At 37.6% G+C, this 22,332-nt stretch overlaps 1 protein-coding gene across 5 annotated transcripts in view; it reads left to right on the top strand.

The window, feature by feature from the left end:
* HELZ (helicase with zinc finger) overlaps positions 1–22,332 on the top strand; it is a 181,622-nt gene that overhangs the window by 105,261 nt on the left and 54,029 nt on the right. For 4 of the 5 annotated variants that reach the window (XM_059380533.1, XM_059380534.1, XM_059380532.1 and 1 more), the window contains 7 exons: positions 474–578; positions 6,793–6,971; positions 9,792–9,910; positions 11,113–11,258; positions 12,732–12,879; positions 15,969–16,152; positions 20,514–20,742. In XM_059380533.1, the coding sequence (XP_059236516.1) occupies positions 474–578; positions 6,793–6,971; positions 9,792–9,910; positions 11,113–11,258; positions 12,732–12,879; positions 15,969–16,152; positions 20,514–20,742 (1,110 nt within the window). The remainder of the gene's footprint in view (positions 1–473; positions 579–6,792; positions 6,972–9,791; positions 9,911–11,112; positions 11,259–12,731; positions 12,880–15,968; positions 16,153–20,513; positions 20,743–22,332) is intronic. The other variant, XM_059380536.1, reaches the window with a different exon arrangement.

Genomic DNA, 22,332 nt, shown 5'->3' with positions numbered 1-22,332 from the left:
AGCTTGGAAAAATTAAAACAACAACAACAACAACAACAACAAAACAAAACAAAACAAAACAAAAAACAACAAAGGAAAAGAAAAAGACCCACACCAAAACCCGAAAGGACTAAAATTTGAATTCTTTTAAAACATACTGTCTTTAAAAATTGGCAACATAGAAAATGATAGCTTTTAAATAGCCATCTGAACTCCCAAGTCTGCTAAGGAATTGTGATATACGTTAGAGCCGAAAGACTTGGGTGCATAAAGTTCTGTGTGTTAGATTTAAAAGTAATTTGGGGGAAACTTGTTTCCTTTACAGCTTAGAGAGTTATAGTTTCCTGAAAACATCATTGAATAATATGTTGGAGATTGATGAGTAGGTTGAGGGAAATGTTTGATATTAAGATGGCCACTGCTTTTGTTTGGTATTATACTGCTTGAGTAGTTTTGTGTTTTATCATTCTTTTTATTTGCACCATTTATTTCAGCAGGATCCTCATTTGCACCCATTCTAATAGTGCTGCTGACCTCTACATAAAGGATTATTTACATCCATATGTAGAAGCAGGCAATCCCCAGGCAAGACCTCTCAGGTATTTTTTAAGGCTTATTATGTATCTGTGTCATACTTTATTATTCTTAAGAAAAGGTGTCTTTAAAGATTTTAGTAACTTGGAGAACACAAAATCTTTAACTGTATATTGGCATTTGGAGGTGATGCCTTTTGAAGCAGTCATTTAAAATTAAGGAAAAATTTAAAAAATCTTTGACCATTCATTTCTTTAACATTAAGTAAAAAGAGAAAGACATCCTTTTTTAAGTTTCGTATGTAAAAATGTTGTTACAATCTGAGCAAATTTTGATGTGTACCTCTAAGAGCTACTATGATGAAATAATATAAAAATGATTTGCTTAAATCAAATCTAATTGAAATTCCAGCATATTTTGCATGGCCTAGTAGTCATGCAGTAGATATAAAATTTTGATTGTGATCATGCAGGTAATTTCATAGAAGTTACACTTTAGAAAAGCATGAAATATTGAAATGATTTCTGCAACAAAATGTAATTCACTGCTATTTACAACTTTTTACTATCATATAAGAGACAAAGTGTCAAAGAAAAGTTTATGTTGATATAGAAAGGTTGTTTTAAGTGTATATGGATATGAAATGTACCTAAATACGGATTGTGGGGGAATAAAATCCTTTTCTTCAGAAAACAATAAAGAATCATTAAATGGTTGTTTATACACCATTTGCTTTCATTGTTATATGAATTAATGTTTGGTTTTGCCATTTTACAAACTAATATGTCATGCCCTGTGTTGTTTGAATACAATTATTGCTTACAAATTAATTTCTAACCACACTTTTGAATCATAATCCACTAACTTTTTATTTCTAGTTGAGTCCAGGCATGGAAAAGTGAGATTATGCCATTTACTTCTTAATAACCACAACCAAAGCCATTTGAATGATTTTACAATTGCATTAAAAAGAACAATAAAGAAAAAGGTGGTGTGGTCTGCTAACACAGGTTTTTATGCCATACTTTGTTTCCACTCTGGAAGATAATTCAGAGCAGAAATAATTGTTTCAAGTAGAATCCAGTTGTATTTAGTAAGAAAATATCACATATATACAATCTCTATAAATGAAAATGTGGTATTTATCACTGGATAAGTTCATCAGTGACTAGTGTGCTTCAGATTCTGATCTTTTTTAGTCATAAGTAAAAACTCAGCAGCTAGTAGCAGTTTTGCTATGAGTGTTCTTACTTTGGTGGAGGTGTTTCGTTTGCTTTTATTGTGTGTGTTTCTGTCTGTGTATGTGTCTGTTATGTAGGAACTGTGACAACTTCAGTTATCATGGTGTACGTGGGCTTGGAAGCAATGGAGTAGCCCCCTCACATCTTGATTGACCTAGGATATAGGTCATTTGATATTTGGGGCTAAAGAGCTCTTGTTGATTAACATCTGCCATGTGACTAGCATTATGTTTAACTTTTCCCATGTAAAATTATGTTTTGACGGTTATAATCTATCTAGATATGTAGTATTAATAAGTTATGTCTCAGTAGGATGTATGTGTAGTTGTAGTGCTTCAGACACAGAAACTGGCTCTTTAGCAGAATATCTCACCTCTCTGTAAGTCTCAAGGGTGGTTCAGTCAAAAAGCTTGGAAAGTACTTAAATTTCTAGTTACTGCATTTAGTAAATGGTATAAAATAAGAGGTTTGACTTTTTCTAAATCTTTTCATTTTGTGGTCCTATATTTTCACCATGGTTTTTCTCTTTGGGAATGGTGTTAACTTGTAAATGTATTTCCTAGGAGGATGGTGCATTGAATTATTAAAATTTATTAGTACCGTATGTTATTACATTAATTCATATTAATTTGTAATTATCCTGATGGACAACAAACATGAAAGATATGAGAGATGGGATAGAGGAAATTAGCATGACTGAGCACTCGGGAGGGATTAGCTTTATCTGTCCCAGGATACAGGAGAAGGAACACAAGGGGGCACTAAGTGTCTGTGTGTGACTTTGAAGATTTGCTGTGTCTGTGGTGTAAGGTGGTTGAAGTTTGCCTTCTGCATCGTGTAGTCTAGAGTAGGCCATGGTAGATGCCATAACATGTGAAAATGGTCATAAGTATTAAATAGTTTATTACAGTACATATGACATATGTTTAAATATACACATTTACAATTGAAATGTATAAAATTATATTACTTGCTGGGAGTTGAGCTTAAAATATTTGGGGTTGGAGATTTTAGAAACCATTTCAGATTATATTTTATTTGGCTTTTACCTCTTATTTCATCAGAATTAGTAGACCTTAATTTGGACGAGAGAGGAAAACACAGTTTCTGTGTAGGGTTCTGAAGATCAGTATCTGGTTCTGACAGAATTATTACTTAGTAGATAGAGGTTATCCATGGAGAGAGTCTATAGTTATTGCTTTCTGGACAAATAGAAGGTATTTGTTTTTTATACAGATCTTCAGAGTAATTTTATTCTGGTATCAGGTATTTCTGATTCTGTAGTAGCTTGTGTAGTAACATTTTGGAAGGGTTGTTTATTGTTTATGAATTCAATACATGAATAAAATTTCAGTGAATTAAAATTATGTATTACCAGACAATCTCCTACTTTAACAGTCATAATTCATGTGGGATCTGTGGATAGTTTGTTCCTAGAAATATGTAAATTACTTAGTTGGTGTCACATTTAATACTATGAGCTTGAAGGTGTCACTTGTCACTGTTCTCCAATATTGAAAAATATTAGTTGTGTTTCAAACAATCTTATAGATAGTGTCTACCTTAAATGTTGCACAAAACGAAAGCACAAAGAAAGTATTTAAACTTTTTGAAGTCAGCACCAGAATATTTACTTTTAAGGAAATATATTCTTAACAGTCAAACTTTGTCTTCTTACTAGTTTTAGCTTGAGGTGGTTTTCCAAGGTAATTGTAAAAAAAGTCAGTAGTGAGCCTTAGAACTTCTATTTTTTATTTTTTCTTTGAGTAAAAAGTGGTGCTTGGCATTAGAATTGATGAGTAATTTGAAAAACCATTTTTCCAGTTTTATAATGTGAAATGTTCATTTAGGAAAGTATGGAAAATACAGAAAGGAACAAGGAAGAAAATAAAATTATCTGTAATCTCAGCACACACAGATAAATACCACTAACATTTTAGAGTTTAGTTTCTAGTAATTCCTTGGTTTAAATGCATGTACTTTGGTTAATATTTATGGAATCATAATTTTATAAATGATTTTTTTCAGATAATTTGTAAAATGAGATTTTTTTTATGATTTTTTAAAAAATTTCTTTATTTAACAGAGAGAGAGATCACAACTAGACAGAGAGGCAGGCAGAGAGAGAGGGGGAAGCAGTGTCCCTGCTGAGCAGAGAGCCCGATACAGGGCTTAATCCCATGACTCTGAGATCATGACCTGAGTCAAAGGCAGAGGCTTAACCCACTGAGCCACCCAGGCTTCCCAAGATTTTTCATTTATTTTAAAGTAAATTCCACTTTGCTGATCTGATTAAACATTTTTTTTTTTTTTAAAGATTTTATTCATTTATTTGACAGAGAGAAATCACAAGTAGATGGAGAGGCAGGCAGAAAGAGAGAGGGAAGCAGGCTCCCTGCTGAGCAGAGAGCCCGATGCGGGACTCGATCCCAGGACCCTGAGATCATGACCTGAGCCGAAGGCAGCGGCTTAACCCACTGAGCCACCCAGGCGCCCTGATTAAACATTTTTTTATTAAAACCTAAAACTCTTCTATTATTTATGTTTTATTAAACTAATATTTTTATTATTTATTTGTTTACTTAAAAGATTTTATTTATTTGAGAAAAAGAGAGTGAGTATAAGCAGAGGGAGAGGTTGGGGGAGAGGGAGAAGCAGGCTCTTTGCTGAGCAAGGAGCCTGATGTGGCCCCTGGGATCATGACCCAGGCCAAAGGCAGACGTTTAACTGACTGAGCCACCCAGGTGCCCCCATTTTTGCATCTTTTAGAAGTGATATTGGTTACTTCTATCAAGTTTACAGTCCTTCCTATCAGAGTAATGTTTTTAAAAGATATTTCTTGACTTTTCTTATTTATATTTAGTTATATTTATTAAATACTTTTTTTTATTGCTTTGCTGAAAAGTAATGGTCAGTTTTAAGTGTTTCATGAGAGGTGAGAACACATTTTAGAAGATCATGAGATTCGGTTTTATGCACATTACATTTGAGCTGCCTTTGAAATATCCTGAAGGAGACATATGTTAAATAAAAAGTTGATATGCATTCTGGAGATGACAAGGTCTTGGCTGGAGAGAGAAAAGTGTGTTGAGTCAAGAGTATTGGTGGTGATTGAAGCCATGGGCCTGGCTGAGATGGGCCGGGAGAGAACAGAGCCCGAGAAAAGGAGTGTGCTGTGTCAGCCGCGGGAACCCTAACCTAGGGAGGAAGAACGAAGGCCAGGAGCGGCTGAGTCATGGGAGCCGAGGGCGGGGAGTGTGGCTCGCAGGGAACAACAGCAGAGCTGGGTGCTGCTAGTGGTCAAGCACCACGATGGGCCTGGAGAATAACCAAAAGATTTAGTAACACGGATGTTTGTATCCCTTGACTGGAGCCCATGCTCTCCTGAGTTCTTTTTTACTTTGACTGCTTCTTGCCAGTTTCCTTTACTGTTCGCCTCTTCTTTTCCCTGCCTCTAGATATTGGGGGTAATCGTCAGTCGTTCTCCCAACTAGTTTCTCTTTTATCTACACTTACTCTCCAGCTGATCTCGTCTAGTCCCTAGGCTTAAATATTATCCCAGGTGTATGTTTCTTGTCCCAGACATTCTCCTGAGCTTCAGACTTCTATATCCTCCTGCTTATTGAATATCCCCACATGGACGTCTGCTACTGAATTTGTCCACAACTGAGTTCTGTTCTCACTTCAAATCTGTTCCTCACTTTCACCATCTTTGTAAACACTGTCATTCATCTAGTTTCAAAGGCACAGAATCATCCTTTCTCTTAAATTGCACATCTGGTTCACTAAATCCTGTCAGCATTACTCTCTAAATGTGTAGTGAATCCAACCATTTTCACATCTTTACTGTTACCACCCTGATCCAAACTGTCATTTTTTTCTTGTCCAGACCGTTGTAACAGCCTCTTAACTGTTCTCGCTGCTTCTCTCCCCTGCCCCTGTCCAAGTCAGTTGTGTGTTGCAACCAACTTGTAGTGGCTTGTGAGACCCAGTCATGTACATGTCTTCCCAAGTTCATGTTCGGTGACATCATGTTGGTAGCTTGAAATTGGCCATGGTAGTGGATTTTATTCCACGGAACTCAGCAAACACTACAGATCAGCACCACCCCTCCCCTCCAAGCTGGTCGTTCAACATTTACCAGCACACCACTGTCCAGCCCCCCCCAACAAACTATATATTCTGTTCAGAGAAACAGAGTGGTCCTTTATCAGCATAAGAGCATGTGACCACCCTGTCAGAGCTCTTTAATGGCTTTCCATTAAAATCAGAGTAAATCAAAGCCTTTATGAAAGCTTGGAAACCATGTGATTTGTCTCTGTGCTGGAACATAGCAGACACCCAGTATATCTTTGTTGTACTGAGTGGGTGGATGGATGGATGCCTTGTTTCTGTACCATTTTAGTAGTCTGTCGCATGAGGCCTATTGGTATTTTTCTTTTGCAGTTAATGGAGATATGCTTTTAAGATTTTTTGATTGTCCAAAATTTAAATTTATTTTTAAATCTCCCTTAGATAATATAGATAAACCTCCTTTAGATTTAAACATGGGTGTTCAGAATATATTCTGAAGTGAAATACAGATAACTTGTAAGTTTCTGTTGTAGGTGTGCAATTCACTATTTTTTACTAGCATAGGTAATTACAATATTAATTAAGTGTATTTTTGTAAGATTATTCTGGAAAAAAAGTAATTCCTAAATGGGAATGTTTTGAACTTAAAAAACTATATAGTGTTTATGAAACTGTTGGTAATTCTGTTGTAAGATTGATCTGAACACTTAAAAATAATTAGGTATTTATTTTATGATAGTGCATATGCTCTCTGTTTGAATCCGTTTTTGGTAGGGCATAGTCACGTACATTTATATGTAATATACAGTTGTATGTTAAATTCTAACTCAGTAGAGTGTTAATGGTTACCAGATTTATTTGTTAATGTCCAGATATGGTAGTCTTAACACAATAATGTTAATTTTTTGATTATGCTGGTAAGATGTTAATAAATATAAATAGGAAATATTATCTTCTTTTATAGGGTATATTTCAGAAATCGCTGGGTAAAGACTGTCCACCCAGTTGTGCATCAGTACTGTTTGATCTCAAGCGCACATTCCACCTTTCAGATGCCACAGAAAGAAGATATTCTTAAACACCGAGTGGTTGTTGTTACATTGAATACTTCCCAGTACCTCTGTCAGTTGGACCTTGAACCTGGTATGCTGACTCAAGACACAGATAGGGTGTCTCTGAATGCATAGGGCTTCTGCATTCAGTTTAGACCAGGGGTTGGCAAACTATATAGTCTGTGGGCCAAATCTGGCCTGTTGTCTGTTTTTATAAATAAAGTTTTATTGGACGGAACACAGCCATGCCCATTTATTTACCTATTTTTTATGTATGGGTGCCTTTGTGCCACAGTAGCTGAGTTGAGTAGATGCAGCAGAGATTGTATGGCCATCAAAACCTAAAATATATACTGTTTGGCCTTTTACCAAAAAAAGAAAACAAAAACAAAAAACCAACAAAGTCAACCCCTAGTTTAGACATTTGAGTGACCACTATTCTGTTTGTTCTCTTATCAGATGGTATTTACTTACTATTGGCCATGTGAAAAATTCAAATTTGGATAGTATGTGTTTTTTTTTTAACAATTTTTTCAAGTTTTTGTTTTAAAATGCTGTGTGTTATACAGTGTAGAGACAGCAATCATGATAGGTTTTTCAGACATGTTATTAAGATTATTATATTTAAGTACAGTATCTGTAAAATCAAACTAATATTATATGAAGTACAGATATAAGATGACAAGTAATTCTGATAACTGTGGGAGAACTTAACCATCAAAAAGTGGTACCACTTTAAGGTATTTGCTTTGGAAGAATATTCATTTATTACTGCCATATTATAATGGTTGACATTGCTCAACACTTTTTTGCTCTCTTCTTTTGGAATTGCTTTCAGAGCCAGTGACAGATTCTTTTGAACTTTCCAGTCCCTGGAAGGTAGATACTGTTCTCTTCACCTTGAATTCCTGGCATCTGGCCCAGGGTATAGACACCTGGAGGCCCTTGATAAACCTCTCTTTATCTTAAATGAATGAATGGTGGCCAAACTTTCTTTTTTGAGGGTAGATTTAATTTTAGAAGAGCTTCAAAATCTTTCTGAGCCACGTCTGGTAAATAAGGTAGGTGATCAAACTGAGCAGTGCCATTAGGAGTAAAAAAAAAAAAAAAAAGGGAGAGAGACGTGCCTCTTATGTAATGAGACTTATTTTCTTGTGCATACAGCTCATAGCTGGCTGGTGAGGGCAGTTACAAAAGCAGAGTTTCAAAAATGTTTTGAACAGTGACTGCATCATTGGAGTGAGTTCTATTTCCTCCCAACTGACTTCTTTGAATGGAACAGCACTTATTTGAAATGTAAATTTTGGTATGTTTATTTAACAATCAGTCTCATTACTTCATGGTTATACTCTGCCTTTTTGCCGCTTAGATGAAATTCCCAAACCTCCTAGACAGTATACTTTTGTGGGAAAGTGTAGAATGGCTTTGAAGAGCCAGAATATGGAAGAATACTTAAAAGTTGCCCATGTGCTTTGTTCTGGGCTTACTTATATTTGATTTCATTTAATTCTCATATCAGCCCTGTGGAGGGAGGGTTCTTTGGCAGAAGAGAAAACCAAGGCTCAGGCTAAATCAGTTTGATTAATTCAAGTTCTCTGTGCTAGCTTAAGTGATAGCTCTAACAGTTTCATGATATATCCAGTTTCATGATTCAAGCCTAGCTCTATTTAATTAAAGTGTCATCTAATGAAAACAGTGGTTTTCAAGTAATTAGTTTTGTAGAACAAAAAGCACAGAGTTCCCTTAACAGGGAGAAAAATGTACAAGGCTCTGTCATGTTTGGGCCACTGTCAGGAAATAAATAAGTTGTTGATACTTACACTATCAACCGTAACCATAACCTTTCGTCTGAATGATGGTGGTCATTACTGCTGGTCAGTAAGATTTAGAAGATTCCCAACCTAAAAACAAGTTGCATAAAAAATGGTTTGGGACTTGCTGATATTCGTAGACATAGGTATAGAAACGGAGGTTTGGTTCTTGAGCCCTCCTCCCAGGAGACTCATCAATCCAGAGTTTTATAACTGTCATTCTGTTGAGAAACTGCTTCGTTCTTTTGCTATGCTAGTAAAAAGAAGGCCCCTTTCTTCCTAACTCTGTGTATTGGCAGCAGGGGAGAACTTTTTCCTTCTCCGTATTGAGACCGTAGGATTTTTGCCTCTTTCCCCACTTAGGGCAAAAGGACTTCCTCCTCCCTCTGGATACAGAATCCTGTGCTCCAGTGTGAGTGGCCGTAGCACTAAGATGTGGGATGCCTCTTACTCTAGATGGTTGGCTTCTGTGTGTTCCTTTTTGCACGCTGGTGATTTTGTTTTTCAGCCAGAGTAGGCTCTTAGACAAGTAATTTTATAGATACACCAGACACACACAAAACCCCCTAATAATCAGATTAGTGAATCTGCTCATCGACATTCCCTTTGTTTTAGTCAAGGTTGGATTATAACTTTCTCCCTTATATTAGATTTCAGGTATGATTTTCATTAATATTTAATATGCACAATAAAGCTAAAGTTACTTATAAACTGCCATTGTTTTATTTTTGATATTTCATCACACAGATAATGAAAGGACTATCAGTGTTCAGTTGCTGGCCCTTCTTTTTGCTGCAAAGCTGCTATCTTGTACTTTAAACATCTTTTTTAAGTGTACTCAGTCAGCTGTTCTTCCGGGGGCCCTTAGCACCAGATGCCATTTCATATCTACTAGTGGGTAGAATAGTTATTTCTTTCCATCTCTGTTCTTTACATAATGATTTAAATTAATGATTTTCTAAATTGGGGATGGGCATTGAAAGTACTCCTAACTCTGAAATCAGCACACTGAACTCTTTCCTTAGCAGAAAAGGAAAGAAGTACTGCTGCCTTTATTGCCGCTGTGAGATGCTTTACTGTGTTTATACTGTACTTTGTAGGGTTTTTTACACACATTCTATTAGATGAAGCTGCCCAGGCCATGGAGTGTGAAACCATTATGCCTCTAGCATTAGCAACTAAAAACACTCGGATTGTCTTGGCTGGTGACCACATGCAGGTATGCGCCCTCTGAGTCATCGTATGGAAGGAGCTACTAACTATGTTTTAATGTTTAATACTCTGTTTTCTAAAACGTCCTACGAAATTGTGCCATGTATTACAGTATAAGTACTTTAAATATTTCTGTGCTAATAATGAAAAATACTGCCTTTTCTGAAGGAAAATTACCATCCCACTGTTTTTTTCCTTCTTTGGATAGAGAGTGGAATGAGTGAGTCTGTCAGTGTTATATGTCATGCTTTTAATTTGAAGACCAGCTTTCTAAGTGTGAAATTTGATTTTTACTTTTCTTTAGAAAATAAATTTAAGTTGACCTCCCTACAGTTCCCCAGTTCTTGTCCCTAACATTTGTTTTCATGAAGGGTTGATTTTTTTTTTTTTTTTTTTTGCCATCATGGGAAACAGCGTACTTAATTCAGAATAATCTCCCACATCTCAAAGAATGTGTTTGAGTTTATGGATTTCAATACCCACATAAGGAAAGAGAAATAGAATTTTTCTGTTAATCTTTGTTTTACAGAGCTGTGGTTTGAAGTTCTTTCTCTTCTGTTCTGATCGAGGTTGAACCTATGTAGTATTGTAGCTCTGATGACATCATGAAAGAGTTGAATGTAGAGGAGGAAATTCTGTTTATGTTTCTTTGCCAAGAGCAGTTTAATTTTGTTCTCTAGTCATCAAAAGTATGATCAAGAATGGCTCCTTATACTTTATGAGATAAAAAGCATTATTTTACTGATTATTCCATTAAATTTTTGAACCATAGGCTGTATATCCTTCCAGCTCACCCTTTTAAATAGTTGATCAGTTTTAGTGAGATAAGTGCCTCACTCCCTCAGTGGTGCAGTAGGGTTGCATCTCTGAAAGGCACTGAAGTAATAGCTATTTATTATGTTGGGGGAGCCCTTCATTAACCTATGTGTGGAAACCCTGTGCTGTGTCGATATACTGAAATGAAGATTTAGAAATTTTAACCCACTGAGCCACCCAGGCGCCCCAAGAGTTAGAAATTTTAACCCAGTTCTTTATGGTAGTAAAATTGTTCAGAGAAAGTATTTTCGATTCTGCTCATTCCAACATTTGGCATGTTGAGATTTAGTACATCAGAGGTTTCAGCATAGTGGATTTTTTTTTTATAAGTAGGTTAAAAAAGTGCTACTTGCATATTTAGTTAAATTTTCTCTGTATGTTTGTCTGTTACAGCTCAGTCCTTTTGTTTACAGCGAGTTTGCCAGGGAGAGAAACCTTCATGTTTCATTACTTGATCGACTCTATGAGCATTACCCTGCTGAGTTTCCATGTAGGATCCTCCTCTGTGAGAACTACCGCTCCCATGAAGCTATCATCAAGTAGGTGTGCCCCTCGTGTATCACACTTCCTGCAGTCTCAGGGGAGGGAGCTCACTGTGGCTCTGGAAACGAGGGACAGGCTATTCCCAGCACAGTTACATGGTGTCCCTGACATTGCTAGTTCGATGAAATATTATTTCTGAAAAAGAGTGCCTCAGAGGTCAGCTGTCATGTTCCATAAAGTAGGGCAATCCTGGAAACGAAAATTTTAGGTTCTACCAGTCAGGATGTTTTTCTGTGACTAAATATGTAAGATGTATGTAAAACTGTATGTCAAATATATTGACAGAACATGTAGTAGTTTCGTTTATGTCTGGCCGTGTTATACAGGGCCTTTGTTTTAAAAGTAAGAAGGGAGGAAGCAAGCAAGGAAGGAAAACCTGTGAAACTTAGTCATGAAGTTTTTAAAGGTTTCTATTAAACACAGTATGCATCTATAAAAATAAAAATATCGTAAGTGATAGCTCATTGAGCAGTCACGAATTGAACATACCTTTGTAACCCGACCTCCAGATTAAGAAACAGAACATTAGCAGCACTCTGGAAAGCCCCTTTTGCTCCTTTCTGGTCACTGCCTCACCAAAAACTTAAAAAGAGTGTTTTAAAGGTTTTTTTTTTTTTTTTTTTTTAAAGATTTTATTTATTTATTTGACATAGAGAGATTACAAGTAGGCAGAGGGGCAGGCAGAGAGAGAGGAGGAAGCAGGTTCTCCGCTGAGCAGAAAGCCCAATGTGGGGCTCGATCCCAGGACCCTGGAATCATGACCTGAGCCGAAGGCAGAGGCTCTAACCCAACTGAGCCACCCAGGCACCCGAGTTTTTTAAAGTTTAATATAATTTAATAATATTGATGATGTTAGTGAAAATTGTTTTTGGGTTTCTCTGGAAACAATAGGGTAGGTATAAAAATAAATTTAGATTTAACTATGACCTTTATCAGTCTCTCAAAATGTGAGTCTCTTGTTGCCAGTCATTTGCTGTAGTCAGTAATGAATCAAGTACTTAGTATTTTCATCTGTAGAAAGTATTCTTTTTGAACCTGAAGACTTCAGTATCCTTTGGATGTGTGTGTTTCAGTGTCTATATATCTTTGTGTTTGCATGTATAAGTAAATGATCCATATAAATAAAAATATGTGTTAGCCAAGAAAATAGCTAGTAATTTCCACAGAGAGCAAGATCCCATCTCGTATTGAACTATTGTCATTTCTTCCTTTCCTTTCTATATTCTGGCTTCATACCTGACCAGATTCATTTAGCAATGGTATACCAGGAGCCTACCCTGTTGTTATTGCTGTGGTTAATTTTTGGGACAGTCTTGCCCTCAAAGGTGTTAGATGTTTGAATTAAAATCAATCAAGGACATACAGCAGCATTATTAGAGTTGACTGATAATTTTTTTTCTTATGGGTGAAGTTAATTTTGATGATAAATCACTGTCTATTTACTTATTTATTTTGGTCTTTTTTGGCAGTTACACCTCTGAGCTCTTCTATGAGGGCAAATTGATGGCCAGTGGAAAGCAACCAGCACACAAGGATTTCTACCCACTAACTTTCTTTACAGCACGAGGGGAAGATGTACAAGAAAAAAATAGCACAGCTTTTTATAATAATGCAGAGGTACCTTAGTTTTTTGCAGATTGTTGACATTTTCACATTCACATGGTCTGTTCTTGAGTGTTTATTTATAATTTTGGGTTGTCATCCTGTTGTATGTCATTTACATGAAAATAGTATGTAAAGTTTATTCTTTTTGTATTACATTTATTTGTTAAAATGAATCTCCTGTAGAAACAAAAACTGATTTACATTTTGATTACATTTGATTTACATCTTTTTTTTAAAGATTTTATTTATTTTTTTTATTTATTTGACAGAGAGAGAAAGAGAGAGTGGGAGCGTGTGCACAAGTAGGCGGAGCATCAGGCAGAGGGAGAAGCAGGCTCCCCACCGAGCAGAGAGCTCGATGGGGGGCTCTATCCCAGGACCCTGGGATCATGGCCTTAGCTGAAGGCAGCTGCTTAACTGACTGAGCCACCCAGGCACCCCTTGGTTTACATTTCTTTCTTCCTTTATTTTTTTTTTTTTTTTGGTTTACATTTCTTATGACAAAATACAAAATACATGACTTTGTTTAAAAGAAAAGCCAATATTATTTTCATAGATTATTATTGTTAGCTAACTAAAATAGACTGTATTTCATAGTACATACTCAAATGAGTTACCATTTTAAATGAGACTTGAATTGCAGAATCCTGTGCTGCAGATAGATTATACAGGCCCGGTTGACAGTGTTCCTAAGCCATTATGTGCTGTAACTTGTATGTTTCTCTTACAGTTTCTGACTTTTTAAGTTTAGAGAGAGTGTGGGTAATACGGTCAGATCAGGCAGCAGACAAAAACCTCTGAAGTCTTTAAGGGTCAGCAGGCCAGAGTCTCTGGGGTTAGGTACAGGGAGTGGAATTCTGGACTTCAGGAAACCCAGAGGAGGGGGTATGATTGGTTGGTCATTAGAGGAAGGGGTCTTGATCTGGATCTCCATTTCCCTTTCTTCTCTTGAGTCCCATGCTTTGCTCATTTTATTTACAAAGAAATGCATCTTATTATGTAACCGTAATTCATCTTTCTTTTTAAAAAATTGATCAGAGGTCTATAGTTAGAAGGCAGTACAAGAAAATCAACTGCTATTAACTGTTCAATATAGGTCTTCTGTGGCTTGGAGCTGTGGAAAATGGGATGTGATGCTCACCAGCTGCCAAAACCACCTGGAGTAACTCTTTCAGCCCAGGGAGGTAGGGGAGGTCAGAAGTGCCTCTCAGCTACTGAGATAGCCTTTCTGTAGGAGCTGCGTGGGGATGGCTGCATCCAGAGTTTGAATTCTCTGGCCTCCCTCTTCTGACTGAGTTTCTGTACACTTTGTTGAATAAATGCTTCTCAATTTCTTGTAAAGTCTTTGATCAGTCTCCAGAGACTGATTGCTGATTTTGCCCAGCTTAATAGATGTCTGTCTGGGAGAGAAGTTTCCCCAAGCTCCTACGTCACCATTCTAAGTCTGTGTATTTTGACTTCAGTTTTAGGCTTATCCCTTCACAGAGGGATGAGGTAGAGAAGTGATCCTATATTGCTTAGTGGTAGGAACTCTGTGTGTGTGTTTGGGTGGGGTGAGCAGTAGAGGTATCTCCCCAACTTTCATCCACCCCCATATTTAACCAAGTGGGTGAAAATAGTTTTTTCTTATTCTTTATTGCAGTAGACTCTGGCCCACCTTTCTTACTCTTTATCCTGACAGCGCCATGCCTTCAGTCTAGCTTACTCTTCAGAACCCTTGGACAGTCTGTATGTCTGAAGCACTTCATGTTAAATCATCATAACAGTGGGGAGACCCTAGTCTCTACCACTGTCATTCATTGAGTTTGTATCGGGCAGTGAGAACTGAATCCTAGCTAATAATCCTCAGGTTCTTAAAAGGAATAAAAATACTGTCAAATTTTTATTAAGTATATTTAACACTGTAAATATAAGTACATATTTTTAACCAATATTAAATAATGTTATTTAAAACAAATTTAAGAGACTTTATTCTCAGGGCACCTCAGTGGCTTAGTCGGTTGAGCGTCTGACTTTTGGTTTCGACTCACGGCTTGATCTCAGGGTTGTGAGATTGAACCCCACTTTGGGCCCTAAGCATAGTCTACATGAAATTCTTTCCCCCTTCTCCCCTTGTCCTCTGCTTCTCCCTCTGCTCGCCTGTGCACACTCTCTCTCAAATAAATTAATAAAATCTTAAAAATGAAACAAACAACTTTCTTCTCTATGCCCCTAGAGTCTAGCCTAACCCTCTGTTGAGCTTGCTGTTTCCAAACACACACACACACACACACACACACACACACACACACACACGGAATATATATGGAATCTGTTTTCTAAATATACAGCAATCACTCAGCAGGCAAAGAACATGTTTTATTAATCTTTGTGTCCCCCACTGTGCCAAGCATTGAAACTTTGATCAGTTCATTGTATTAAAATAGATTGAATAAATTCAGTTACCATTGAATAAATGGTGTTACTTTATTGTAAGGTTAATGAAATGGCTTGAGCAAACTTGTACTACCAGAAGGCAGTGAACTATGGAAGTGTCTCTCCAGTCCAGATTTATCTCAGTCCTAGCTGTGGTTTGGTGTTAGCTCTTGGCTGCTTTGCTTAGTTGTATCAACAGGGGAGGGTGACAGCTCCAGATCTTGTACTGCTGAGACTTCATGGTGGCACTGACTCTTGGAATCTTTCAGTTGGCTGTTCATTTCACTGGCCTGATACAGGCTGAATGGACGGAGAGATCCTGGGAATGTGGGGAATGGCTTCCCTGACTCCCTCGATGGGGTTGCCGGTTTCATGGCCCTTTCCCAGTCCTCCTCTCTACCTAGGAAATTGAAACGGGCCCCATTTAAGAATGGAGGCTGACTGAAGGGTGAGGGCCAATAGCCCATTACATTGTTTCTGACATTCATGTTTTCACTGGGTGCATTTTACTTGGGTAGAATTTTACTCTTTGAAATGTACATAAAATTTTTCTCCTTGTGTTCATTCCAGCAAAGCATTACTTCTATTTAGAGGACATTTTTGAATGACATTTGCTAAAATGGCATCCTTCCTACATCTGTTTCAGTTACCGTATCTTTAATATGCATATGTGTGTGTGTTTAAAGGTATTCGAAGTGGTGGAACGTGTGGAAGAGTTGAGAAGGAAGTGGCCAGTAGCGTGGGGGAAGTTGGATGACGGCAGTATTGGTGTGGTCACTCCGTATGCTGATCAAGTGTTCAGGATACGTGCTGAGCTTCGAAAAAAGAGATTATCTGATGTTAATGTAGAAAGGGTGCTAAATGTTCAAGGTATGTATTAATTGAAATGAATTAACATATTCAGATGCTTAAATCTTAAAGTGTGTACACATTTGATTTTTAATTCTCCAGGTCTTTTTTTGGACAAGCGGTTGTGTATTCATTTCATACCAAGTTCTTTATCTTTAATGCCAAATTTGGCAATTAAAGGTCAAGCTCATTTACATGTTTATTAAGTTTTTGTATCCAGATGAAAGAAGTAGGAACAAATGGATTTTTTTTTAAAAAGATTTTATTTATTTATTTGACAGACAGAGATCACAAGTAGGCAGAGAGGCAGGCAGAGAGAGAGGGATGCTGGACTCGATCCCAGGACCCTGAGATTATGATCTGAGCCAAAGGCAGAAGCTTAACCCATTGAGCCACCCAGCGCCCTGGAACAAATGGATTTTTTCAGTGATCGTAATGGTGTGAATGCTACACACTACATCTGTGTGCAGTAGTTGTAATCATAGTATTGTATAACACCTATGTCAGCATACTCTATCTGAAGAGAAATTTGTTCATAAAGGTTTTAAAAAACTTGTACCTATCAAGCATATTCTGTTTAAATGCATTTTTAAAGACACAGTTTGTTTTTTAACCTATAGACGTTCCTAAATGAATAGTTACCAGCAGCTCATTTAAATTGCCTTCATGTAATTAGTTGCTATAGAGTTTGTGCTTTTATTTTTTATAATTTTTTTAAAAAGACTTTATTTATTAACAGGGGCAGGCAGGGGTGGAGGGAGAGGGAGAGGGACAAGCAGACTCCCTAATGAATGTGGAGACCCACGTGGGTCTCAGTTCCAGGACCTGAGATCATGACCTGAGCTGAGGTCAGACGCTTAACTGACTGAGTCACCCAGGCACCCCGAGTTTGTGCTTTTAAATATATGAAGGAACATTATCACATGAGTGCTGGAAAAGTTCAGTACAATTACAGTTTTAGATTTCTCGGGAATGTGCAGTGGTAAGAGCAATGCAGTTTTAGATTATGGGGACAAAATAGTTCCACTATACCATGTGTTGTTCAGATCCCTCAGATTCTGGGCATTTGTTTCATTATTTATTTACATTTTAGTTAACATATGATATAGTACTGGTTTCAGGAGTCAAATTCAGTGATTCATCACTTACATGCTTTTGACAACAGGTGCCCTCCTTAATACCCATCACCCGTCTAGCCCATCCCCCGCCCATCTCCCTCCATCAGCCCTCAGTTTGTTCTCTGTCATTAAGAGTCTCTTATGGTTTGTTTCCCCTTCCTCCACCTTCCCATATGTTAACCTGTTTTGTTTCTTAGATTCCACATGGCATTTGTCTTTCTGTGATAGACTTATTTCCCTTAGTGTGATACATTCTGGTTCCATCCCCGTCATTGCAAATTGCAAGATTTCATTCTTTTGGATGGCTGAGTAATGTTCTGGTGTGTGTGTGTGTACGTGTGCATGCGTGTGTGGACGTCCATTGTGTGCGTACAAACTTCTTTATCCGTTCATCAGTTGATGGGCATTTGGGCTCTCTCTAGTTTGGCTGTTGTTGATAATGCTACAGTAAACACTGGGGTGCATATACCCCTTGGAATCTGTATTTGTATATCCTTTGGGTAAATACCTACTAGTGCAATTGCAGATTGTAAGTTAATTCAATTTTATTTTTTTGAGGAACCGCTGACTGCTCTCCAGAGTGGCTGCACCAGTTTGCATTCCCACCAGTGTTCAAGAAGGTTCCCCTTTCTCCACATTCTCGCGAATACCTGTTGTTTCTTGTGTTGTTAATTTTAGTCATTCTGACAGGTGTGAGGTACATGGTTTTGATTTTTTTCTTTTTAAAGATTTTAGTTTATCTATTTTAGAGAGAGCCCGTGCACACATGAGTGGGGAAGAGGGACAGAGCGGGAAGGAGAGGGAAAGGAAGAGAATCTCGAACAGCCTCTGTGCTGAGCACGGAGCCCAGTGTGCAGCTCAGTTCCAGGACCCTGAGATCATGACCTGCGCTGAAACGAGTTTGGTTTCTCACTTACGACCGAGCCACCCTGGTTGCCCATCATTGCGGTTTTGATTTGTATTTCCCTGATGATGAGTGATGTTGAGCATCTTTTCATGTGTCTGTTTGTTGAAGAAACTGTATTTTTTCCATTGGACATTCTGTCCTGCTTTGTCGAAGATTAGTGGACCATATAGTTTTGGGCTCATTTCTGGGTTTTATGTTCTGTTCCATTGATCTGTGCGTCTGTTTTGTACCAGGACCATACTGTCTTAATGACTACAGCTTTGTGATATAGCTTGAAATCCAGAATAGTGATGCCTCCAGTTTTGTTTTTCTTTTTCAGAATTGCTTTGGCTATTTGGGGTCTTTCGTGGTTCCATACAAATTTTAGGATTATTTGTTCTAGGTCTGTGAAAAATGCTGGTAGCATTTTAGTAGGGATAGTATTAAATATGTAGATTATTTTGGGGTAGTATAGACGTTTTAACAATGTTTGTTCTTCCAGTCCATGAGCATGGAATGCTTTTCCATTTCTTTGTGGCTTCTTCAATTTCTTTCATAAGAATTCTGTAGTTTTTAGAGTACAGATCTTTTACCTCTTTAGTTAGGTTTATTCCCAGATATCTTAGATTTTGCTGCAATTGCAAATGGGATCGATTTTTGATTTCTTTTTCTGCTGCTTCATTTTTGGTATATAGAAATGCAACAGATTTCTGCGCTTTGATTTTATATCCTGAGAGTTTGCTGAATTCATTTATTAGTTCTCGCAATTTTTTGGTGATGTCTGACAGGTTTTCTGCATTGAACATCATGTCTGCAAATAGTGAAAGTTTGACTTTGTCTATCCAATTTGGATGCCTTCTTTTTTTCTTTTTTCTTTTTTTTTTTTTGTCTGACTAAGGCCAAGACTTCCAGTATTATGTTAAATAGTAATGGTAATAGTGGACATTTGGGCATTTGTTTATTTATTAAAAGATTTTATTTATTTATTTGACAGACAGAGCACAAGTAGGCAGAGAGGCAGGCAGAGAGAGAGGAGGAAGCAGGTTCCCTGCTGAGCAGAGAGCCCGATGCGGGGCTTAATCCCAGGACCCCGAGATCATGACCTGAGCCGAAGGCAGAGGCTTTAACCCACTGAGCCACCCAGGCGCCCCTGGGCATGCATTTAGAAGGAGTATTACCAGTAAGGTAGGAGGCACCCAGAGGAGACCTGGGATAGGTAATGCACGATCTAAAAACTGCCACGTGGGACGAGTCAGAAATGAACCTGGGTTGTTTGGCTAGAGAAGACTGAAGATTGATATTAAAATTGTATTCAGAAATTTATAGATTTGCCACAGAATGAGGGAATAGATTTGCTACTCTAAGAAAGACCATAAGAAAAAATGCTGTGCAAACTAGATTCTCAGTAAGCCTTCCTTACAGACTCCGCTGTGTTTGCCTTGTTTAGCAAGAAGGCTGGTCCAAGGAATGGGCCTTGCATGGAGTGAGTGGGACTGTAGATGAGATTAAGTCTGGTTCCAGAAATAATATTTTTAAAAGTTTAATAAGATTTATCATTCTAATCATTTTTATATGCTCATTCTGAAAGTAGCTCTCCAGTTCAAAAATACACAAAATACCACTGTTCATTGGCATTAAGGATATTAACCTCATTGTGCAGCCATCACCACCATCTGTCTCCAGAACTCCTTTCATTTTGTGAAACTGAAACTCTGTACCCATTATATGAAAACTCCCTGTCCCACTTCCCTCCACCCCCTAGCCTCTTGGAACCACCATTCTGCTTTCTCTCTATGAATTTGACTACTCTAGGTACTTCATAGAAGTGTGGTCCTGTGGTATTTGTTCTTTTGTGACTGGCTTATTTTATTTAGTGTAATGTCTTCAGGGTTCATCCGTGCTGTAGCGTGTGTCAGAATGTCTTTCCTTTTTAAGGCTGAATGATATTTCTTGGTATGTATACACCGTGTTTTTTGTTTATCCACTTATCTGTCGATGGACACTTGGGTTGTTTCTGCCTTTTGCCCCCGTGACTAATGCTGTTATGAACACGGATATATAAATATTTTTGAGATCCTGCTTTCAGTTCTTTTGGGTAAATGCCCAGAAGTGGAATTGCTGGATCCTGTGTTAATTCTATGCTTCATTTTAATTCTGTGTTTTAGTTTTATGTTAATTGTTTTAGGAGCCGCCACACTACTTTCCAGAGTCTTTGGCATACCATTTGCCATTCCCACCTGCAGGACACAGGAGTCTCAGTTTCTCCACAACCTCACCGACACTTGTTACTTAGCAATAACATTTAAAAACTGAAATGCTTTTATTGTATCAGTGGTTCAAAGTAATCTTAAGTCTTTCATTCATTTATTTTTTTATAGGAAAACAGTTCAGAGTTTTGTTTCTTAGCACAGTGCGTACAAGGCATACTTGTAAACACAAACAGACACCGATTAAGAAGAAAGAGCAGCTGCTGGAAGATTCCACGGAGGATTTAGATTATGGTTTTCTCTCTAACTACAAACTTCTCAATACCGCCATCACAAGAGCACAGTCCCTGGTTGCTGTGGTGGGCGATCCCATTGCTCTGTGCTCTATTGGAAGATGCAGGTAATTCTGTGTTCCTAAAACACTAAAGGGGAAAATGTACAGTAATTCGCATCCCTATGTATATACTTATTTATATGACCTCTTGTCTAATTAAAATCAGGTTCAGTCACCTGATACCAGTGGGAACACAAAAATATATTGCTTTGGGTCTCTTCATTATGTTCGTAATTATGTATTCTTTCAGTCATCACGCAGCAGGTATTTCCTGAGTGCATGCTATGTTCTAAGCGCCTTTCTAGCCACTAAGAATGTATCAGTGACAGAAATGAATAAAAATCTCTGCCTTTATGGGCTTTATGTTTTATTGGGGAGGAGAGGAAGACTGAGATTAAACAGAACAAGAATACTGTATGTGGTAAGTTCAGTGAAAGAGAAATAGAACATAAGGGAGAATTAGGAGTGATGGGGGTGCAGCAGGCTGCTTTGTGATTTATGGAGTGTGGTCAGAGCTTCCCTCACTGAGAAGCTGACTTTGAAGTGAAGGAGCGAGCTATGCTGATATCTGGGTAAAAGTGTTCCAGGAAGAGGGAACAGCTTGTGCAAAGGTCCTGAGGTGGTTTTGTGTATATGTGTATCTTTGATGGAGATTGAATTTTTTATTGATATTATTTTATTTTTTCCCCCTTCATTATTGTGTGAGCTTGTTTTTGGTGAATTTTTTCCCCCTTCATTATTGTGTGAGCTTGTTTTTGGTGAATTTCCTTCTCTACTTCCTTTCTCTCAGGGCTTCTCAGTGTAAATGATTCTTGGTGTTTGGTTAATCCAAGGGTCTTAAAATTAAGGAGGTTAGGAGTGGTTATTACTTGTGTTTGAATAGTGTTGCTAGTATTCCTATATTTTCTACTAAAATGTAGTTAAAATATCAAAATATTTTATACACTTCCAGGTAATAGGAATTTTAACTGTTTGAGGCTAGTAATATGAGGCTTGGTCTTTATAGTGTTGAAACTTATGTTACCATTAACAAAAAACAGTTGAACAGAAATTTATAGCCTATATTATTTATGGAAAAGAAATACAGTAGGGATTAATTAAAGTTGTGGAAGTATTCTGGACCTGTTAACGTGAATTCAGATAGTAGAAAGCGATGTAGACAGTTCCGAATATGCCTTGGGTAATTATTTCTTTTTGATAGTTAGAATTAAAGTAGACAGAGCTGTTAAGAAGTGGCCTAAACCACCTTTTCTATTGCAATATAGATATGGCAGCGTTTTATTGTCTGTTTTCCTGTTTCAGCAGGAAGAAAAATTCTATGGGGAAAGGAAACAACTGGGACTTTTAATAATAATCTGCGTGTATTAGAGTTTAAGACTCCAGAAGAAGTTAATATACTTTATAGGGGAAAGCCATTAATAAAGGAATCAAGTAGTTTTAATTTATGATTAGGTTATAAAAAATAACCTTTTATTTTAAAAAAATCCATGGGACTCCTGGGTGGCTCAGTTGGTTAAGTGACTGCCTTCATGGTCATGGTCCCAGGGTACTGGGATCAAGTCCCACTTGGGGCTCCCTGCTCAGTGGGGAGCCTGCTTCTCCCTCTGTCTCTGCCCCTCCTTCCCACTCATGCTCTCTCTCTCTCTCTCTCTCTGA

This window comes from Mustela nigripes, chromosome 16 (assembly GCF_022355385.1).
Source record: "Mustela nigripes isolate SB6536 chromosome 16, MUSNIG.SB6536, whole genome shotgun sequence".
Classification (NCBI taxonomy): Eukaryota; Metazoa; Chordata; class Mammalia; order Carnivora; family Mustelidae; genus Mustela; species Mustela nigripes.
Note: the sequence above shows the minus strand (reverse complement) of the source record. Positions and strands in the feature narration are given on the sequence as shown.